At 38.4% G+C, this 20584-nt stretch overlaps 2 protein-coding genes across 2 annotated transcripts in view; one reads left to right on the top strand and one right to left on the bottom strand.

Annotated features, from left to right (window-relative positions):
* Positions 1-5: 5 nt before the first annotated feature.
* Positions 6-14636, top strand: TUBE1 (tubulin, epsilon 1). The gene is made up of 12 exons (XM_010561671.1): positions 6-30; positions 113-186; positions 1443-1495; positions 4164-4221; positions 4809-4924; positions 5939-6060; positions 7387-7574; positions 8377-8552; positions 9301-9441; positions 11013-11153; positions 12050-12224; positions 13307-14636. Exons 1-12 carry the CDS (start codon positions 6-8, stop codon positions 13463-13465), a joined length of 1428 nt encoding a protein of 475 aa, XP_010559973.1. The 3' UTR covers positions 13466-14636.
* A 540-nt stretch (positions 14637-15176) lies between these two features.
* WISP3 (WNT1 inducible signaling pathway protein 3) overlaps positions 15177-20584 on the bottom strand; it is a 46063-nt gene continuing 40655 nt past the window's right edge. Inside the window, exons 5-8 of the mRNA XM_010561680.1 lie at positions 19239-19504; positions 18571-18813; positions 15861-16054; positions 15177-15458 (exon numbers count right to left, since the gene is read on the bottom strand). Of these exons, the coding sequence (XP_010559982.1) occupies positions 15177-15458; positions 15861-16054; positions 18571-18813; positions 19239-19504 (985 nt within the window). The remainder of the gene's footprint in view (positions 15459-15860; positions 16055-18570; positions 18814-19238; positions 19505-20584) is intronic.

The following is a 20584-nucleotide window of genomic DNA, read 5'->3' as shown; positions in this document are numbered from 1 at the left end:
CCGCCATGGCCCAGTCGGTGGTGGTGCAGGGTAAGGGGCCGTGGCGGCCAGAGCCCCTCCCCGCCGCCCCCTCCCCGTGCCTGACCCGTGTCTCTTTCCCTCCCCTTTGCAGTGGGCCAGTGCGGGAACCAGGTGGGCTGCCGCTTCTGGGACCTGGCGCTGCGGGAACACGCCGCCGTCAACAAGGTAACGGCGCCGCTTCCCCCCTCGTTGCTGGCCTGAGGCGGCGGGGGGGCGGGTTGGGCCCAGCCGCCCTCTGCACCCCCCACGGCGGCCCTCGCGTCGTGCCGTGTTCTTTACTGTGAGGGCAAAGCACCGTATTTGTTTGATAAAGCCCAGGCCGCTTCGTCGCGAGCAAGGCTGTCCCCAGGTTTTTATGCCGTTTAGCTAATCGTCTCTAGTTCAGATCAGCTCTCTCGAGCCTTTCTACCTTGAAAAGCCCGGGACGCCTCCCTACAGGCAGGCAGTTTGGAGGCAGTTAGTGAAAAGAGAGGGTTGTTCGATGCGGGTTCTTTGCCACTGGCAGTAAAGCGAAAAAGCAGCCCGCCAAAGCCCACCTTTGTTTTCCATGTCAGCACATGCCGTGCGGTGACTTGCTGTGCGGTTCTGCTGACCAAAATAGCAGCGTAAAGAGGGCCTAGGATTGCACTGAGTACCCTGAGCAAAAATGCGCTCTTCTTGCCATGACTATAAAGATACTAAATCCTGGTAAACACTGTATATTAACAGATAATGATGAGCAGTCCTTCTCAATGCCTTCTGTTGAAGCAGCTGTAAAAAGGCAGTGGATGAAGTCATATGTGTATGGAGAGTCTCTTGGGTTTAGTGTTGCAGGGAACAGGGACTTCCAAATTCTGCTTCATCAGGTCTTTAGGAGTGTGGTAAGCAGTCTGTAAAATAATGATGTTAAAGTATTCAAACTTGCCAGGTCTCTCTAGCTTTATGGTGGGGTAAGTAATTTCCACACCACCCCTCAGCAGGGAGTTTAGGAATCACTGATGCAGTGTGATGTGCTTTCCTTTCCACAGAACTTCATGGACGCCGGTATCATGGCATGGAGCCCGTGATGAACTGAGTGTTGTATCTGATGAACAGAGTCAGCCAAACAGCAGCTGCTCAATTTAATATTTGCATTGGGATTTTTAGTAAAATCCTAAATCTTTAGAAATGAAGGAAGAGTGGTTGTTCAATCTTGTGCTGAAAAATTAATTTCTTAGTTACATCCTCCTGTCAGTTTTTAATATCAAGCTGATGCTTCAATGAAATGTTCTTTTTAGTGCTGACTAGAGCTAGTTGGATTCGACATAGATACTCACTCTGTTTTGAGTGGGGAGGTTTGACAGATGACCTTCAGAGGTCCCTTCCAACTTAAATTACTCTATGAAAACCACCAAGAATTTATGACGTTACACATCATCTTATGTCGTGTTGTTTCCTTTTAGAAAGGAATTTATGATGAAGCATTAAGCAGTTTCTTTAGGAACGTAGATACAAGGTAAGTCTCCTTATCAAGCAGCTCATGAGCTTAACACAGTAGATCAACAGTTCTAGTATCTTCTCTTAACCTAAGTTACAGTTTTCTTTGTTTCAGGTCATATTTAGTTTGTGCTAGAAAAAGATTTTGCTTTTTTGTGTTCTCCTCAAAACACTCTCTTTACCTTTCCATTTTAACTGTACTTACATCAGTAGTTAAATCTGTTCAAAGTGTTTGGGTTTGTTTTCCCTTCCTTCTGTCCCAAAAATGGATAGTCAGATCTAATAGCTTTTGCCATTGCGAATCATGATCAGACTGCAAGCCCTCTAAATACCAACTTAGGAGAATTTTCTAGAAGAGTTGTAAAAGGAATTGTATATAAGGTAATCAGAAAAGGTCATGTCAGTTTTTAAATCCCTTTTATCTGACTAGTTTGTCGCACAAAGAGTGGTGGTTATCATTTTTTTTAAAAGTTAACAAATTCATACTGTAAGAGCATTCAGTCATCTCTTACCTGCCCAGTTACAAAAATCCTTGCAGTTTGCAAGAATAAAACAGTTGCGCACTTGGATATTGCTGTTGCATTTTAATTAAAAAGCATTTGACTAGCCTCTTTCCTTCCATCATATGGCAAGGCTGCAGTACAGCATGCAGTTTTAACTAAAATGGCTTTGAAATAATAATTGTTTTGTCTCAAATTTTACCTCTTCAAAAGAATGTGCAAGTGCATTGGAGTTTATCATTGCCATTTCTATGTGGGCATTTCCTAGAATATCTTATTTGGTTTTTTTAACCAAGAAAATTTGATTATAAACAATGTCTATGTTTCTGTATGTACAAGATGAAACCACCAAATTTATAATTGACAGGTTGGCTGCAATAGAAACATCTGTTTTCTCTCTAAAGAGGAAGGACTTACATACTGAATACTGCAGAAGTGTCAAGGAAGAGTCCCCTACCTATGAAACAGAAGAATGATTATTCAAATCCCATCTTTTCCAGGCACTGTTCATTTTGCTGTTGAAACAATTCCCACTTTTAACTGGAGACTTGAAACACAGTTTAGTTATGAAGAGTCATTTCAAACTCTTGCTCAGGCTGTGAGGTTTTGTCTTTTTGTTATTGCTGTGGTTTTGGGGTTTTTTCTTTTTTTTCTTTTTTTTTTTTTTTTTTCATTTTATCAGAAAGAACTAGTTTACCTTCCAGGTCATTGCAGGCGTAAAACCCTATGTCATAAAAGTGACAAACTTCAGTCTTGTATGCTATGCCATACCACTGTTCAAAGTAATTAATCCAGATGGGTTATCCTATCAGAAACAGCTATGAACAACACTCTGGGAGAACCAGATACGCTTTTTTTTCTGTTATGGTGATTATTAAACTGTGTAATATTGGAAATGTGCTTATGCATATGTATGGTTTTATATGCAGGAATGCATATCTTAAGCCTAGGGGATTCTAGGGAATGTGGGGATTTTTTTCAGCAGTTGAATCAAAGTGATTGAAAGTATGGGCTGGTATGAAAGACCACAAAGACAATAGTAAGAGAAAGAAGTGTTGATTTGTGGGGTTTGTTTGTTTTTTCCTCTTTTGAGTTTTGTTAGTCCATGAAGAGAAATAGAAATTCTCTAGCTGGATTTACTGGTGCTGTAGTGGACTCATATAGGGAGTTGTATAGGCTAGAGGAATCACGTGAGTATTGGAGGCTGCTGTGAGCTGCTCAACTAATGAGACGTGTCTGGAGAGCTTTGAGTGAGAGGGTGGAAGATCACTGAGGAATCCAGTGCAGCCCCATACTCTCCTCCCCTTGTTCCTGATGAGACTGAGCATGGTCAGAATATTTGGTGCTGTAGCAAATTTCAGCTGTTGTTTTTGGAGTATTATTGTGGTTGAATGTAGAATAGTCTAAGAGATACTTTAAATTTAGGCTTGACCAGCTGCCAAATTAGGTAAATAATTGAGGGGAAAATTTAGATCCATCTTCTAGTATCCCTGCCTTTTCCCCTGTGTTGAATATAGTTTGGCCAGACTGGAGTATCTCATCCTTTGAGTGCAGAAGCACCAGCATTCATTGCAGAAAAATGTGATTGTACACAATGCATAGTCCCCGAGGTTGGCTCAGTACAACCGATCCTGGAAAAAAAGGAAAATTAAGCTATGTCAGCCCAGCATGATTTCTGAATTGGTAAATCTTAATGGCAAAGTCAGTCAAGCACAGTGCCATGCTATTGCAGTTACACAGCTTTCACACCTTGAGCAGTAGTACAGTGCTGTGCTACCCCCATTGAAAAGCTAGTGGTGCTATTTGGTGCTCTGTTTCATTATATGACGCAGATATACCACATGCTGCATAAAAGATAATCCTTTCAAGTTTTGGCAATGCTTGTAGAATTACCACAGAGCAGAGGCTGTATCTAAGAAAAAAAGAGAAAGAGAGTAAACTTTCAATACTTATATTTTCAGCTTCCTGAAGTACGGCTTAGGATATTTCTGATTGAGAGCGTGTCCTGTAATTCCCTAAAGTAATGCAATTATGAGGTCTTTCTTAGAAGCATGTTCAGGGTATTTCTCTTTGTTTACATTGTAACAGTCCTCTGAATGTGAAAGATTAAGGAGGGAATCTTATTCTAATATATATTGCCTTATTTTATATTGTGATTCTGAGCTTGGATTTTTTTTTCTTTTTCAGAAATGGTGGTGATGGTCCTGATATTTACAAAGGAAAAATCTGTTCTTTAAAAGCACGAGTAAGGCAATCTATAAAGGTCATTCTTTTTACATTGCATATTTAAGTCCAACTGTGTAGGAATTTTCATAAGGTCCTTATAATTGCATATGTTTTTAAATACTACTTTGAATAGTAAAATTTCTAATAGTAACTTTTTTCTCAGTGTAGTAATGCAGTTTGCTGCTAGTCTTGTTGAGTAATTTAAATTATAATTTTAATAAAATGTTTGCAGATATTACAAACCAAGTTTTTATCTGAATTTTCTAAGGACTGGGTATCCTTGAGCCCCTTGAAGTGATTAAGAAGCAAGAAAACTTGAAACATAAAAATGCTTCAGTTTCTTTATTCCTAAGTATTGGGGCAAAATATTGTAAGATTTTAACAAAATTGCGTTATCAGAAATGCTATCCCTATTGAACAACTTCTAGCAAGTCAGCCAAGGTGAATCTTGTTGGTCCCCTAATTAACAACTAAAAAAAGTTTTTCTGGAGCACAGTAGAAACAATGTACCTTTTATATTGTAAATAATTTTATATTTCTTTGTGTGATTACTTTAAAGGGTGGGTTGCTTATTGACTGAATCTTAATTCTTTCCTTTTCTCAAAGGCACTGTTGATTGACATGGAGGAGGGTGTGGTAAATGAAATTCTGCAGGGACCATTGAGGGATGTGTTTGATAGCAAGCAGCTTATCACAGATGTTTCTGGTTCAGGAAACAACTGGTGAGAACCTCTTCAGAAAGCACTTCTTAGTAACTAATTAGATGGCATTTTAAAAGGGAAATTATAACAGTAGCTTTCTGGTTCCTTCTGCACCTGGGGAGCTGCAGCATATTAGCAGTAAACTTTGGTGTCACTGTTGCCTGGAGGAGGGCTTTGAAAAGCCTTTTACAGAAGGATAATTCTGCTGATACATCATTTAATCTATTTTTTCTTCCTCTTTTTTGATTTTCTCTTTCAAAAGAACACGCTTTTTATTTTTGTTTCTTTGGTATTCAGCTGCTTCCATTGCTCAGTCGAAGCCATAATCTAGTTTGAGACTGTGCAACTAGTGTGGAAATGAGATATATGAACAAATGCACTCCTGATTTCTAAGCACCACAGTGCTACATGCATATAAACTACATTTCCAAAAAAAGAAATTCAGAAAAAGATTGATTAACATAATGAATTCCAAATTTTCACCAAGATCTTAACGCGCCTCTAATAATATTCAGCATACTACAGACTGGAAAGCAAATCATCAGTAAATGTACCAAAAGAGAGTGCAATACAGGGAATAAAGCATCTTGTAACTTCACCATCTAGCAGGCAAGTGTATTGAAAACAAGCTGTTTGGGGTTTTTTTAATTACTGATAGCAACTGACTCGCATAGTACTCAAATGACGATTAGTATGCATATTACATAGGGATATCCTTATTGTTAAGGACAGTATAACTTTCATTTCATAATTACAATTTGATCATCCAGTGTATGAGTTTATTTCCTTATTGGCACAAAGTAGTAGTGCAGACTCCAAAGCTGTGAACTTTGTGCTGCTTGCATCCTCAAAATTGAAACCATATCCTGACTCCCATATTCACATGATGTAGTCACAGCTGAGCAACTCTCAAATTAGGTGTTGCACCCAGCTCTGGACTCTGAACTCTAAAATGTCAAATAGGAGGAGTTAAAATAAAAAACTGAAAGATTGATTGATGAATTATTTTTTTTAAAGTACTTTTCATATCCTCAGGGCTGTAGGTCATAAGCTATATGGCTATCAGTACCAGGAAGACATTGTGGAAAAGCTGAGGAAAGCTGCAGAACATTGTGACTGTCTACAGTGTTTTTTTATAATTCATTCTATGGGAGGTGGTAAGTAATTTGTTTTAATGGTTAGTATGATTGCACCAGCCACAGATGAAAGAGGAAAAACCTGGATCTTGAAAAGAAGATCAGTGTAATAATCTAGATCATTCAGAATGCAGAATAAAAAGATTTAACACAGTCACATTGAGTAGACCTGTAATTATTTATTATGTGTTTTATTAGAGCACTGAGGAGCCTTAATCATGAATTAAGGTAAGTGCTACCCAGAACAAAAATAGAGCTGAAATTTTAAATATGAGACAGTGGGTGGATCAAGACAGGTACCAAATACAAGGAAACACTGAGGTATTACTGATCAGAAGAAGGGACAGTGGCTTCAGAACACTGACATCATTGTTGTGATCAAGTTGTTTTTAATCGTGGGGAAAGAGTTTTCCAAAGGGCTTTGAAGGAGACTTCTGATGTTGCTTAACTTTAGAAAAACTTTGTTTTTCTGTTTTCCTTTCACATAAATCTCTTGAATCCAGTCTAGCTACTTTTTTAATAAATCAGAAGGGAGAATCCCTTGCAGTGACAATTTTGTCATTACTGAATTGCCACTAAGCCTTCCTCCCCAAAAAACGTGGGGGGAGCATGTATTATAATTGGTTATGAAGTGGAAAAAGACACAGAAAGTAGCTCTAAATATGAAGCAAGAGTTTTGTCAAGGGCCTTTTTTGTGGCCATTTGCTTAATTTGAGAGACCCTGCAGATATTGTTTCTGTATTTCAGAAAATTGCTGTCTTATTCATAGATGAAATTGTCTGCTGCTGAGAATGTTAGCTGTCCAAGACAGAAAAAACACAGTTCAGTTTTCTGATTAGAACTCCATGCTATGTGCTTAGTGCTAAGAGGAAAAAAGTGTGTGCTGGGGGAAAGAGGTTGCTCTCTCTTGACTGGAGAATGGGAAAACTTTTTATAAAGAAACCCCAAAAGGAAAGTAAATAATTGTTTGGGGCAATTCAATGTTTTTAAACAAATATTTTATTTCAAAATTCAAATTAAAGACTTTAAGAAATAAAAATACTAGGTCAGAAAAATGTTGTTTACTTAATAGGACTTCTTGGTTTGCAGAAATTTTGGGGATTGTATACTTCATCCTGTCTGGTATACCATGGGAAATACTTTTATCACTTAATTATTGTCCTGTCTGGCAAAAACCTTCCTGCCTTAATTTACATCTGAGTAGCCTCTACTGTCAGCCAAATGCTTCAGAAAGTATTTATTAATACATATGATTGAAAATCTGTGTTTCCAACATATGAGACTTAAGCCTTAAGATAACATGGGGAACCTTTTATCTTCTCTCATTCTGTCTTCATTCATAATTAGGGACAGGATCTGGTCTCGGAACTTTTGTGCTAAATTTGCTTGAGGATGAATTCCCAGAAGTATATAGATTTGTTACTTCAGTTTATCCCTCTGGTGAAGATGATGTTATTACTTCTCCATATAACACTGTTCTGGCTATGAAGGAGCTTAATGAACATGCAGACTGTGTGCTACCAATAGAGAATGAAGTAAGAAATAATATTCTATTACCGTCAATTTCTTTTTTATTAGACTGCACATAGGAAGTGTTTCTTCCTTCTGTGTATTGATTTGAGTACCAAGTCTTAAAAAGCATAATTTCATTTTTTGAAGTAATAATTGAACTCCCAAGTCACTTGCAGGCTTTTGAAATTAATATGGGTATCACTAAAAAGTTGCTCTGCACCTTCATAGTAGTCTAGAGTAAATTTTTTCATCTCTATTTCAAGGTAAACAGTGAAAAGCTTCCATTTACTGAGGCTGAGTCTTATCTTTTAGGAATCAATTTGTGCATAGTATTAGTAGAGTCCTGCAAGGCAAATGACTAACCATTCCAAATTCCAACAGACTTGACTTTACTGATTAGTGATACAGTCATCATAAGCACACCTGACCATGCAAACCACTGGATCATTTGAATATAACTTTGACTCTTGCTTTTTGTTTATGAAAAAAGCAAGAGAAAGTGAAAAATATTTAGAGAATACATTTTTGCTTTCACAGGAAATATGAAAATTTAAAATGTAATTTTAGAAGATGAGGACTTTGAATAGTTGAATAAAATTCAAAATTCTCATCAAGCTGTGTACAGGTCTGTGACATGTAGGAACAGACTTAGAAACACTTCAGTCAATTGAAATTGGTCAAAAGTTGGACTTACATGTATGAAAGGTATAATCTTTGAACTGACAGTACCATGTTTAGCTTTTTCTTTAATTGAAATGAAAATTGGAGTACTGATTTTGAAAGCTCTGCTCAAGACTTTGTATGCTTTTTTTTTCCTCTCTCAAGTCTCTGTTTGATATAGTTAATAAAATTCATCAGATGATCAATTCTGGGAAGCTAGGGTCAACTGTGAAGCAAAACAGCTTGGTAACGTCAAGTGCAGGCAGTGCAAAAACTGTACAAGAGAAGCCTTTTGACGCAATGAATAATATCGTAGCTAACTTGCTGTTGAACCTGACAAGGTAAAGTTATAGGTTATTCTGTAAAAGTAGTATTGCTGGAGGCGGTATGTGCTGCAAATATGCAGGCCTGTATCAACTCAAAGAAAATGGGTCTCCATTTTATATGAGTCTCCTCTTTTTACAAGTTAGCTACTAAATGTTAAAGTATTTGGAAGTATTCAGATTGCAGTGGTATTGCTCTAGCCATGATAGTCTTAGAACTGAAGTAAGAAAAGGTGTATAGGCAGAAGGATATTATCTTCCATTAATGCTTAATGGAGCCCAGGGAGGTTTGCCTTTCTAGGCCAGTTGTATTGTTTTATAAATACTGTCAGATCATTGTTGCTCCTAAACTGTCTGTTGCTTCAAGAAATGCCAGTGAAATATACTTGTGGAGTATTGGCCTGCTTTTCTTTTAAACAGCTTGTCAGGAATGCCAAGTCATACATGTTTTATTATAGCCTATTAAAACTGGTATTCAGCAGCTATGTCCATGTACTGAAAAATAGTGCTAAAGATTACAATTGGGAAACAAGGTCTTAGTCTTGATGATTTATTGTTCTATAAATGAGAAGTGTAAATAAGTAAGATATAGCACTGTTACTGTCAAATGTGAAAGTTTAGTAATTATACATGAACAGTTTCTCGAATGCTCTGTTGTTTTACTGTTTTATTGTACAGAACAGTTGAGAAATAGATTTAATGAATGTTTACATTATAAAATTAATTTAGTTTATAACAGTTTTGTAACAGTTTGTTAATTTTTCAGCTCTGCTAGGTTTGAAGGTTCGCTTAACATGGATCTTAATGAAATCAGCATGAATTTGGTTCCATTTCCTCGACTTCATTACTTGGTTTCAAGCTTGACTCCTCTGTATACATTAGCTGATGTTAATGTACCTTCTAGAAGGTAAGAAAAAAATACTATGGAAGTTTTACATTTGAAGCTTAATTTCTGATTCTTCCATAGTTTTCATTAAAAAAAATCCATTCTATAGCAAAACTAAGGGTAGAAGTTCTAATGTTTTAAGTCTGCTACATTTTGAAATTCATCCTGCTGATTTTAGGAACATCCTTTGTCCCTTTTCTCTGTAACGGTTGAGCCAGTAAACTTGAAATGTATTTTTGTTATCTCTGCTGGGAAATGTTTCTGTTGGAAAAATGTGTTACTTGGATAGAACTCACCACAAGTTCTTTGGAGTAACAGTTGACACTTGACTCACTGTGAAGACAAACAAGGAATTTGGAAACTAGACTCCTTGGGAAGTAATCTTCAGTCTTACTTCAGTCTGGAGATGCAGTGAGCCTATTTAACAGCTTATTGTAACAGTAAGCTGACACTTGACAAATTTTGTGAGATTATTTATCCCACTGACATGGCAGAAAAATAATCTGTTAAAATAGTTTTTACTGGTTTTAGTGAATTAAGTCCAGTCAGCAAAAGGTCCAAAAAGTGATAGAGGCAGCTAAGGGTAAGTGATGGAACTATGGAAAGTGGAGAAGAGGGCGGGAACCACCCCTTTTCTGTGATAGCAGGTTCTGACAATCAGTTGGATCTCTTGAAACCATGCCCTGAGGAGACATTACAGTGCTGGAGGGAAGGTAGCAGACTATGGGGAGATGCTCAGTCAGTCATGTTTCAGAATGATGTGGGAACAGTAATATTTTTGTCTCCTTTAGTTATTTCTTTAATAGGCAGATTGTGGCAGAGGTGATTTGAAAAAAAAAAAAAGAGATGATAGATGCAGAGAGTTTGGAACAAATGGAAAGAATAACTTAGATGTTATGGGTCCATAGAAACCTCCTCAAGACAGCATCTTTGCTATCCCACAGTACAGTGGAACTTGCTTAAGGAGGTGAAGAGGGAAAGAATATGGTCTGCAGTGTCATCTTTTAAAGCAGTCATACATCATAAAATTAGAATAAGTAGACAAATATATATAGTCTGGCTTTTCCTAAATCATTAATCAAAATTAATACAAATCTATGATTCATTGATCCTTTTAAATAGTGAAGTGTAACAGGCCAATAATCAGTTCTGTAAGTGTCAGCTGCACTTTGGTATTCCCTGTCAGATACTTCACAAGCAGTGAGGTTCTCCACTCAAATTGTCATATAACCAGAACCTCAAGTAGTTAAATCCTTTTACATATTTTTAATACTTTGTAACCATTGACCTAAAATTGCCATAATAAAGGTCTCTTAGTCTGTCCACTTCTCTGACTTTAGACTCAACAGTGGCTTGTAACATGAGGGAAAAGAGAAGGAAAAATGGATCTGGTGTGTTTTTAAAAAAACTTCTAATGCCAACACATGTGCATATAAAAGTTTGAATCTTTTTCCTGTCATTCATGGTCCTAGGTTAAATCTACCTTTATCTCCAGAATTTTATGAACTTTTAAACCCTGAAGGTCAGCATTCTGAAGAACTTTTGTAGCCTGGTTTAGTAAGAGCAGATAACTCTGTTTTCTTTTCACCTAGGTTGGATCAGATGTTTTCAGATGCTTTTAGTAGAGAACATCAACTAATTCAAGCAGATCCAAAGCATAGCCTCTACCTTGCCTGTGCACTTCTCGTTCGAGGAAATGTGCAGGTTTCAGATCTTCGCAGAAATATTGAAAGGTTGGTAATACCACACAAATTTGTCATGGGATTTGCTATTGAAACTGTTGTCAGTTGTCCAGAGCACTCTCACTTTTCATTTGAAGAATTTCAATACTGAATCAGTTTACTCTGAAATATTTTTCTTAATTTCAGAAGGGAAGAAAACGTAATTAATTTACATTGTGAGTTAGAGTAAGTTGCAGCATTCTTGGATTTCCAAATAAAGGGAGCTGACTAGATATCCCTGTGCTGCTCCTTTCATTCTCAAAAATGCAAAAGAAAGCAAAGCCTGACCTTCCAGAGGTCTTCTGCCATTAAAAGATGTTGGAGGAATAAGTTCTGTAGAAGTTTGTTTTTACTGAACAGGAGGCCACTCTCTTTCATGGTTACTTTCATGTAGCTAGGGAATCATCCTTATTTTAACTCTGTATTGTTAGCACTCTGTTTCTACCTTTTACGCTATCGATGTACATAATTATAACAGAAAAGGCAGGCAAGCTTCGCATACAGAATGGAGTTTACAGGCACACAGGTGTGTGGGGAAAATTTCTGAGAATCTAGAGCACTTTTTTCTAAACTACAGGTAGACTGTGATTGTCCCCACACAATAATAAACTGCCCGTCTCCTAAATCTCAGAGTGCTTGCAGTCCCTGATATAGAAATGAGTGTGTGTAACTTTACTTTTCAAACCCTGATACATTAAATTAACAAAATTGGCGTTTGCCATTTAAATTTAAAATACACACAGTGTTTTAGTCTGAAGTCTAAAATGTCTTATTCAAAATGATAGTTATAACTGGCTTGCTTAGTTCTGAAAGCTTAAATGTTAACCTTTTCGGACTGTTTTTTAGCAAAGGAAACTTAAGCTTTGTGTTATTTACATTCCTTAGGTAACTACATTTTTGTATCACAGGTTGAAGCCTTCCCTGCACTTTGTCTCCTGGAACCAAGAGGGCTGGAAAACTGGTTTGTGTTCAGTACCTCCTGTGGGCCATTCCCATTCCCTTCTGTCTTTAGCAAACAACACCTGTGTAAAACCAACTTTCATTGAACTCAAAGACAGATTTATGAAGCTCTATAAGAAAAAGGTAAAACTCTTATTATAACATCTGTAGCCACTAATCATTATCTTCTTGCATTATTGGGAAGCAAATCTTAGTATTGCAATGGGACTGCTTAAAAGTAACAGCCGAAGATTTTTATTTGCATTACCTATCAAGGAATCATTCCAACAGCTGCTGCTTAAAAAGCATAAATCCCTTATTAATCTGTACCTACCAGTCAATATACTTACTTTCTTCAGCCATGAGGCAGTATCTGACAGATCAGCCTACCAGTTTGTGCTGGGTTGACCTTGGCTGGCCACCAGGTGCCCACCAAGATGTTCTCTCACTTCCCTCCCTTAGAAGGGCTCATAGGTCAAGATAAGGACAGGGATGTCACTCGCCAATTGCTGTCATGGGCAAAACAGACTTGACTTGGGGAATAGTAATTTAATTTACTGCCAATCAATAACAGAGTAGGATAGCAAGAAATAAAACCAAAACTGAAAACACCTTCACCTCACCCCACACCCTTCTTCCCAGGCTTAATTTCATTCCTGCTTCTCCTTCACTGGTCTTGGTGTCTGCAGGGCTGTTTCTCACACTTTTCTAACTCTGCTCGCACTCTCTCTCTCTCTCTCAGCTGTTGTGAAGCATTTTTTACCCCTCATTAAATACATTATCACAGAGGCACTACCAGCATCGCTGATGGGCTCAGCTTTGGCCAGCAGCATGTCCATATTGGAGCTGGCTGGAACTGGCTCTGCTGACATGGGGGCAGCTCCTGGTATCTTCTCACAGAAGCCACCCCTGCAGCCCTGTGCTCCCTGCTGCTACCAAAACCTTGCCATATAAACTCAATACACAGTTTGGTCAGCTGTACCCAAGAAGACAGCATATGAAAAGATGGATGTATAAGAAATCAGTAATATCGACTGTGATTCCATAGGGGATTGTTACTAAAGTTGCCAATTATTTGCACAAGGGATATCATGATGTAAGTCTTTAAATCTACTTTCTACATTGCTTGCACTCCCCTCTTCAGTGCAGGCTAAATGGTACTTATTGAGCCAAATGAATTAGGTGCCAAGAAAAAGGATAACACTGAATTTTTTTTATTCTCATAGGCTCACCTTCACCATTATCTGCATATAGATGGAATGGAGCAAAGCTGTTTTTCTGAAGCCATATCATCTTTGTCTGACCTAATAGAAGAGTACAATGAACTGGATGCCACAAAAGGTGGGCCTAGAACAGACCCATCAAGACTGAAGATAGCTGTTTAAAGAAGGAAGAACTGTTTTGGTTTTCTTTTTCTTAAAAAAAAAAAAAAACCAACCAAACATCCAACCACTTCAGTTAACCAGAATGAATTGCAGCATGCCTAGCTATTGTGATTCCAAAGTGAGACTGGGACAATGGCTTTGTCAGCTCTGAGAGGTGTCATATTAAGTGACAAGGCCCAGCCTGTAAGAAAGATTTAAAGGCACCTAATTATAGTGGATATTAGTAAGAGCAGTCTTCTTACTGTAGAGTAAATTGACATACCATATGCTGTAAAGAAAAGAAAGAGAGGTTATAGCAGCCAAAAATGTAGTTCTTTTCTCAGACTTTCAGCTTACAGTAAACTAAAGGCAGGCCTTGCTTCAAAGAAGGATGACTGTTGCTAGATTTGTTTTTTAACAAGCAACTATGAAGAGAAGAAAAGCCTGCATAGTCTTTTCAAAGGTGAAAGCAAGTCTCTAATGAAACTGGGTTCTTAAACTTTGCAGGATAGTAGTCATTTCGGAATGCTTGAAGCTATATTCATAGTTTTAATATTTCTGCTTCCATGTTGTACTTAGCAGTATTAGAGCATTCTGAGTTGATATCAAAATTGGCAATATCAGAAAATTCAACAAAATTTTGTTTCAAGTATTATACTTGGAGTATTAACTAACATTTTTTAATGATTAATATTCATGAATGCTGATTTGCACTTGATAATGGGATAAAACAGTATACCTCTGAGCGAAACATGCACTTATAATGAAGTTATAATGACTGTTCAGAGAACAAAGTTTATATGCTTAAAAGAATGCAAGTAAAATAGATGTTTTAATATTTATAATAATCAGGGTAAGTAGATTTTTATATTACAGTAAGAACTTTTACAAAACAGAATGTACAACTATTTCCAATTGCTTGCCAGCTTTGGCTGTCTTAGAACAGCAAGACTTGCGAACTGTTACAAATCAGAATGGATCAATACAATGATTTCTTAAAGCTTGAAGCCCTTCTAGCAGAGTTGGAGTGGGTGTGTAAGTAAGCACAATTTTCAATGTATAAGTCCAGAAGTATTCAAGAAAACACTGTGATATCATTTGAGTGCATTTTTCTAAGAAAACATTCAAAAAATAGTAATTTCCTTGAAGTTTTGCATCTATTATCTGCAGGTGCCCGCTTACTTGTTCCTTTACCAAGTGCATTGTTTATATTCACAACACTAGAGAAAGATTATCTGCTGCAAAAAGCAATCTGAGCTTAAAATTGACTTCTCCTGTTTCAAACAGCATTGATGTGTTTTACTATTGCAGATAGATAGTAGAAAATGTTAATTTGAGAATCAAGAATAATAGATGAAGTATTACAGGGTAATATTTTTTTTTCTAATAGGTTAGAGCATCTGTGAATTTATATGTAGTTGTCTTTGTGGGCAACAACTTGTTACAGCGGGGTATGAAGCTGTCTTGCTGTACCTTTTTCAATTAACAAAAGTTCTTGTTTTGATAATACTACTGTTATATACATCCTTCTCAAGAATGTATTTCCACATATAAAAACAATTATGTTTAAAAAGATGCACTCTTACTTGTGTTTTCCAGGTGCTATTTAAAAAATGAATATTCACATATGTAGTTTCACTATAACATTGCTGTGGTTCAGGGTTATGCTAACTCTTCAGGGTGTGAGTGGGCTGCTGCACTCTCAGTACGTTACAGTCAGTGGTGTAACTTGTCATACAACTTTGAGTTCAGAAAATATATCTCCTGGAGCAGTGCAAATCCTCTGACATACGCATGACGTTATCCACATCATCTTCCACTTAAAGAAGCCTTCATTGGGACACTCAAACTGTACAGTGATCATTTTGGATTTATTAGGTATGCAGCACCTCTTGTCCAAGCACACCCCACAGAAAGTTAGTCTGTAGCTTTGAGTAGTTGAGCATCCAGAAAAAAATAGTTTCTCTGCTGTAGGAAGCTGGAATGTCGGTTGACATGTTTTTCCTTTTGGAATCTTTAATATAAAACAAAGAAAAGCCTGAGTTTTTACACATTAAAAACTCAACATGTAAGAAAAAATTGCAACATTTACATAGAAGTATCTTGAAAATTACTCCTTCTGAAAGCTGTCTTTTGTTTATCAGTCAAAAAATAGAAAATATTTTCTGAGTGACTGAGCACCAGGACAGCACTAGCAGCACTTATATTTCAGGACATTATATTGTTTTGTTTGAAGTTATACATCTGTTGTTCACTATTGAAAGCTGAAGACTGAAGGTAGAAAACAGAGAAGAGTTATTTTAGAACCCTTGGAAAAAGAAGTCATTTTATATTAGTAGTTGCCAATATATCCATTTTTCCATTACTTCCAATATTTTGATTTTCTATTAGGAAGTCATTTTATATTAGAAAATACCTTTATTGTCTTCAGTATATTCGTCAGACAAGGCTGGATGAAGCATAATCTCTTTTCTTTTTTCATTTCACATTTTCTGTTTTCGTTGGTCACTCTGCTGGATATGCCTATGCCACAGGTCCTGGAACAGGGTGTCCAGGGAGTTGCCTGTACTAGGCACTTTTTCTTCAAAACTAGCGGTAAGCTTCTGTAAGCTAAGACAGCAATATATTATTTATGCAGCAGAACAGCCCCAAAAGGATTAGTTGAAAATAGAAGGATAAACATTTGATTTCTGTTTATGAAGGTGCTTTTGTAGGTAAATCTCAAAATGAGGCATAAACAAAGTTATACAAAAGCTGGCTGAGCTGCTGTTAAACTTTACTGATACTGGATACTCAGACCCTAGCAAGGGCTATGAAGTTGCATGTGTTGTATGGCTCTCCAGTTTAATATGATGGAAATTTTATGTGGAGAGAGTTATTTGTGGAATTTTTATGGAATGTCCAGAATGGAAGAGACATTGAAAATTATTTAAGGCCAAGCATAGCTTGAAAATGGGTGCTGAAAACATTAATGTTGGTTTCTTTGTAGATATTGTGAAGGCTTTAGGGTTTGTGTTGAGGAGTAAAATTCTCCAGTCACTTACAGATATCACCAAAAAGCCTATTTTCTGATAGATTAGGGCTGGATTAGGTGGAGTGCACTTTAAAAAAGAAACAAAATTGTGGTGCAAAAGTTCATGGTGAAACTGCAAAAAAACCCTGACTCTGTGGAATCTGTGCATTTAGGTAAGAGCACAGGCAGAATTACAAGGATACCTGGAAAGTAGACAGCAATTTAAAGATCTCGTTGCAGCAAGCAGATTAGAAGCCTGCAGATCCACAGATCTGCAACAAATAAAGGCAAGTTAAATGGCTGTTTATACTTGGTACATTTTTTAAAGTATGACCTAGGTACATCCCTGTGTATCTGAATTGGGTAAATCAATTTGACGAGGAAAGCCAGAAAACAAAGCAAGAGCAGTGAAGTGCAACTTAGCACTTGTTATCCACAGTAACAGAAAAAAGGCTTTTCAAAATAGATATTATACATATATATAATACTGGTCCATTGAGCCATTCATGAAATTCATGCACAAGTTGACTTGATACTTCTGCTGCACTGGGAAAGGGAAGGGGGAAGACCTCACTTTGAAACAAAAATTTCAAGGTGCTTTTCTTCAGAGGGTTTGTATCACCTGAAGGATGCCATCCTTCAGCACATACAGTCACCACAGGGACAGGCTGTCAGGTCCCTGAACCAAGTCAAATAGGAAGTGTGCTTTTCAAGCTGGGTATCTTTTCTCAAGGTTATGTTGTGCAGTTGATTCAAATTCCTGAATAAACACTGTGAGGTGCAGCGTTGCAGTCAGTGAAGGAGTTTACCGAAGGCTGGACTTCAGCTTTTGGAGCTGCTGAAGCGCTACAAAGTAAATGGCTTAATGCTGTGCTCCAGGTGTTGGAAACACAGCTCCCCACAAACCCAATTAATATATTTCATGGGGTCAAATGGTTTGGTTGCCATTGTTTTCAACATGTTATGTTCTCTCTTTGATCAAATTAGCAATGTTCTCTAGAAATTAACTCTTCATTTGAAGTCAGTTGCTATACTGAGTGTGTGTTTATACACAGCATTAAGTATGTTTCTGTAAAAAGGCTTTGATACTAGTTATAGGTATCATGCTTTTGAAGTAAAAATGAGCTGCTTTTTTTTAATTTTTGCCAACTTGCATAACCACTGGTAATGTGTTAGAAGTTGTCCAAACTGAACTTCAGGTTTTGTAAGCAGGTCTATTTATCTGCAGATTGACTTAAGTGCATCTACTTATTTACTCAGTAGCCTTTTTATGAAGGTTTTCTGATAAGCTTTGTGATCCTTTTAGTTTTATTTTATAGATCCATGATGATGATTTGAGCCATAACTTTCCCACAATTGAAGCTGCCACCAAATAAATGGCTCGGGTTTCTGGTACCCACATTAGTTGTAACGAAGAGGAGTTTCACCATGGAAACTTGCATGTGCACCTGGAAGGAGACAGCACAAGCACAGGCAGCTGTGGCCAGGGAAGGGCAAGGAGAGCTGCTTCTGGCAATGGTGCTTCCTTAAAGCAAAAAAAGAGAACTACAGTGTTAACAGCAGAGCAAGAATGAGGTTAAAGGGAATATCAACTGACCCTGGCAGAACTGCATGGATAAGCTCGTGGATGCTTTTGATTAGACTGAATAGAGAAGAAATTGGGAGAAGCATTGTCCTTGCAGTTTTCATTTTCTGCTTTCTATTGAAAGAAGAGGCCAAGACTCCCTACCACCACAAAGCAGGAGGAAGTGAGACGGTTCCCAGGCTGCGAAATGGCTGTCCACCAGCAGCCCTAATTGGTCTGATCTGATGAGTAGTAAACCTCGGCAGAAAGATGGGTTGAAGGTAGCTTTGGCCAATTCCCTGGTGACAGAAGCCAAAAGGCTTTTTGCTTTTCATAGTCATCAAGTTTAGAGAAAAGAATCTGTGACCTAAGAGTAAGAGGGGTAATTGGGACAGACCAGTCACCCTGGCAATGGCCTTCAGGAAGAACTGAGAAATTGCCAGTGCGCTGCCTGCCTGGCTGCTGGAGCCAGGGATGCTAAATGCAGCAAGGCTTATGTACAGAAAAGTTTACCAGGAACCAGTTTACCAGAAAAGTAGCCAGGCACACCTGACATCAGTCTGTAGTTTGTTGATTGAAGCTGCTTGTGCTGTCCTGGGCCACAGATGGATTGTCCAGGCTTCTTTCTGCCTGTGACCCTGGTGCAGGGACTTGCTGCTAATCTTGGTGTGAATACAGGTGTACATCCAATTGCACCACTGACACACAGGCACTTATAAAGTGGGTTAGGTTGGAAGGTCTGCCCATTAAGATAATAAACTCCATTGAGCTCACATCCTACAGCTACCAGATCTGCAAATGGTAAACAATAGTTACTAACACAGGAGAAGCACATGGTTCATGCTTACGGAGTGCTAAAATGCAATCAGCCTTTACTGTGCCCACAGCTTCAAGCTCTTCCCACCCAAGCACGTATTTTTTATTTATGCCCAGTGATAACTACAGCCACCAAACTTTAAATCAGTCATCAACATGTCTGTAAATAACAGGCTTGTGCACAATGAACTTGTTTCACTGATTCATACACAGGTAAGTTTAAAGACAGTCCCAGCCCTACTCTCAGATTCTCTGAGTGAGCAGATGGAGGACTAAATTAGGATAAATGGTCTAGCACAGAGCTGTGCAGCACCAGCAAGCAGAGTTTTCCTCCAAAACCATTCACCTGCGTGGTCCCACCCTCCCAGATTTCAAGAAGGGAATGTGAAACAACAACTTACATGCACACACGCCTGTTTCATACCTAGGCTCATCTTCCGAATAGTCGCAGTAGAGGCCTTTGTGGGGATCACAGATGTCTGCTTCATTGCAGGTCTCTCCTGACTGCTTGGCACAGACCTTACAGCAGCCACAACCGTCCTTCACCAAGCTTACCCCGGGGGTGCAGGTTGGCACAGGTGGGCATCTGCATGGCCAGTGACAAACCTCCTTGCGCTGGTGGACTTCACCAGTTTCTGAAGGTTTTTCTCCAGGCTTCGCTGGTGGGCTGTGGAAAAACTTGCACACAGTGGGATATTTTGAGAGCTGAATGCATTATCGTAGCTGGGATAGTATAAAATGAAGTTAGGATGGAAAAAAACCTGTGAAGTTGCATGAAGACACATTTCTCATCTCACAGGATCCAAAAAAGGAGAGGCTGTGAGGTGTAGGTAGGAGACAGAGGACCAATTTCATCAGTCACTGTTGTGCACTGAGGTGTGTTGTGGTTTAACCCCAGCCAGCAACTCAGCACCACGCAGCCGCTCACTCACTTCCCCCCCACCCAGTGGGATGGGGGAGAAAATCAGGAAAAGAAGTAAAACTTGTGGGTTGAGATAAGAACAGTTTAGTAGAACAGAAAGGAAGAAACTACTAATGATAACACTAATAAAATGACAGCAGTAATAATAAAAGGATTGGAATATACGAATGATGCACAGTGCAATTGCTCACCACCCACCGATTGATGCCATTAGATCCCCGAGCACTGATCCCCCACCCCCACGTCCCCCAGTTTATATACTGGGCATGACATCACATGGTATGGAATACCCCTTTGGCCAGTTTGGGTCAGCTGCCCTGGCTGTGTCCTGTGCCAACTTCTTGTGCCCCTCCAGCCTTCTTGCTGGCTGGGCATGAGCAGCTGAAAAATCCTTGACTTTAGACTAAACACTACTTAGCAACAACTGAAAACATCAGCGTGTTATCAACATTCTTCTCATATTGAACTCAAAACACAGCACTGTACCAGCTACTAGGAACACAATTAACTCCATCCCAGCTGAAACCAGGACAGGTGTCATTCCACCAGTGAGCCTGGCCTACTGCTTGTATGAAACAAAATTCGCCAGTCTTTCCTTTGCCTTCAATAGAACAAAACCTGTAGTAGAGCTAAAGTAGGGGAAAAAAGTGTTTTAAAGTAGACAGTGGATTTATTTTAAATATTCCTTCCCACAAACATCCTATCTAATTAATTAGCTCTTGATTGCTCCCACTGTTTGACAGCCAGCCGCTGCCCTGTGTGCCACTTCTGATGGCAAAAGCCTTTTAAAATAGTAAACCTCTTTTGAGTGTTACTTTTGCTCCA

Source organism: Haliaeetus leucocephalus, unplaced genomic scaffold, assembly GCF_000737465.1.
Source record: "Haliaeetus leucocephalus isolate CR32 unplaced genomic scaffold, Haliaeetus_leucocephalus-4.0 Scaffold149, whole genome shotgun sequence".
Taxonomy (NCBI): domain Eukaryota; kingdom Metazoa; phylum Chordata; class Aves; order Accipitriformes; family Accipitridae; genus Haliaeetus; species Haliaeetus leucocephalus.
This window is presented reverse-complemented; position numbering and strand designations above follow the sequence as displayed.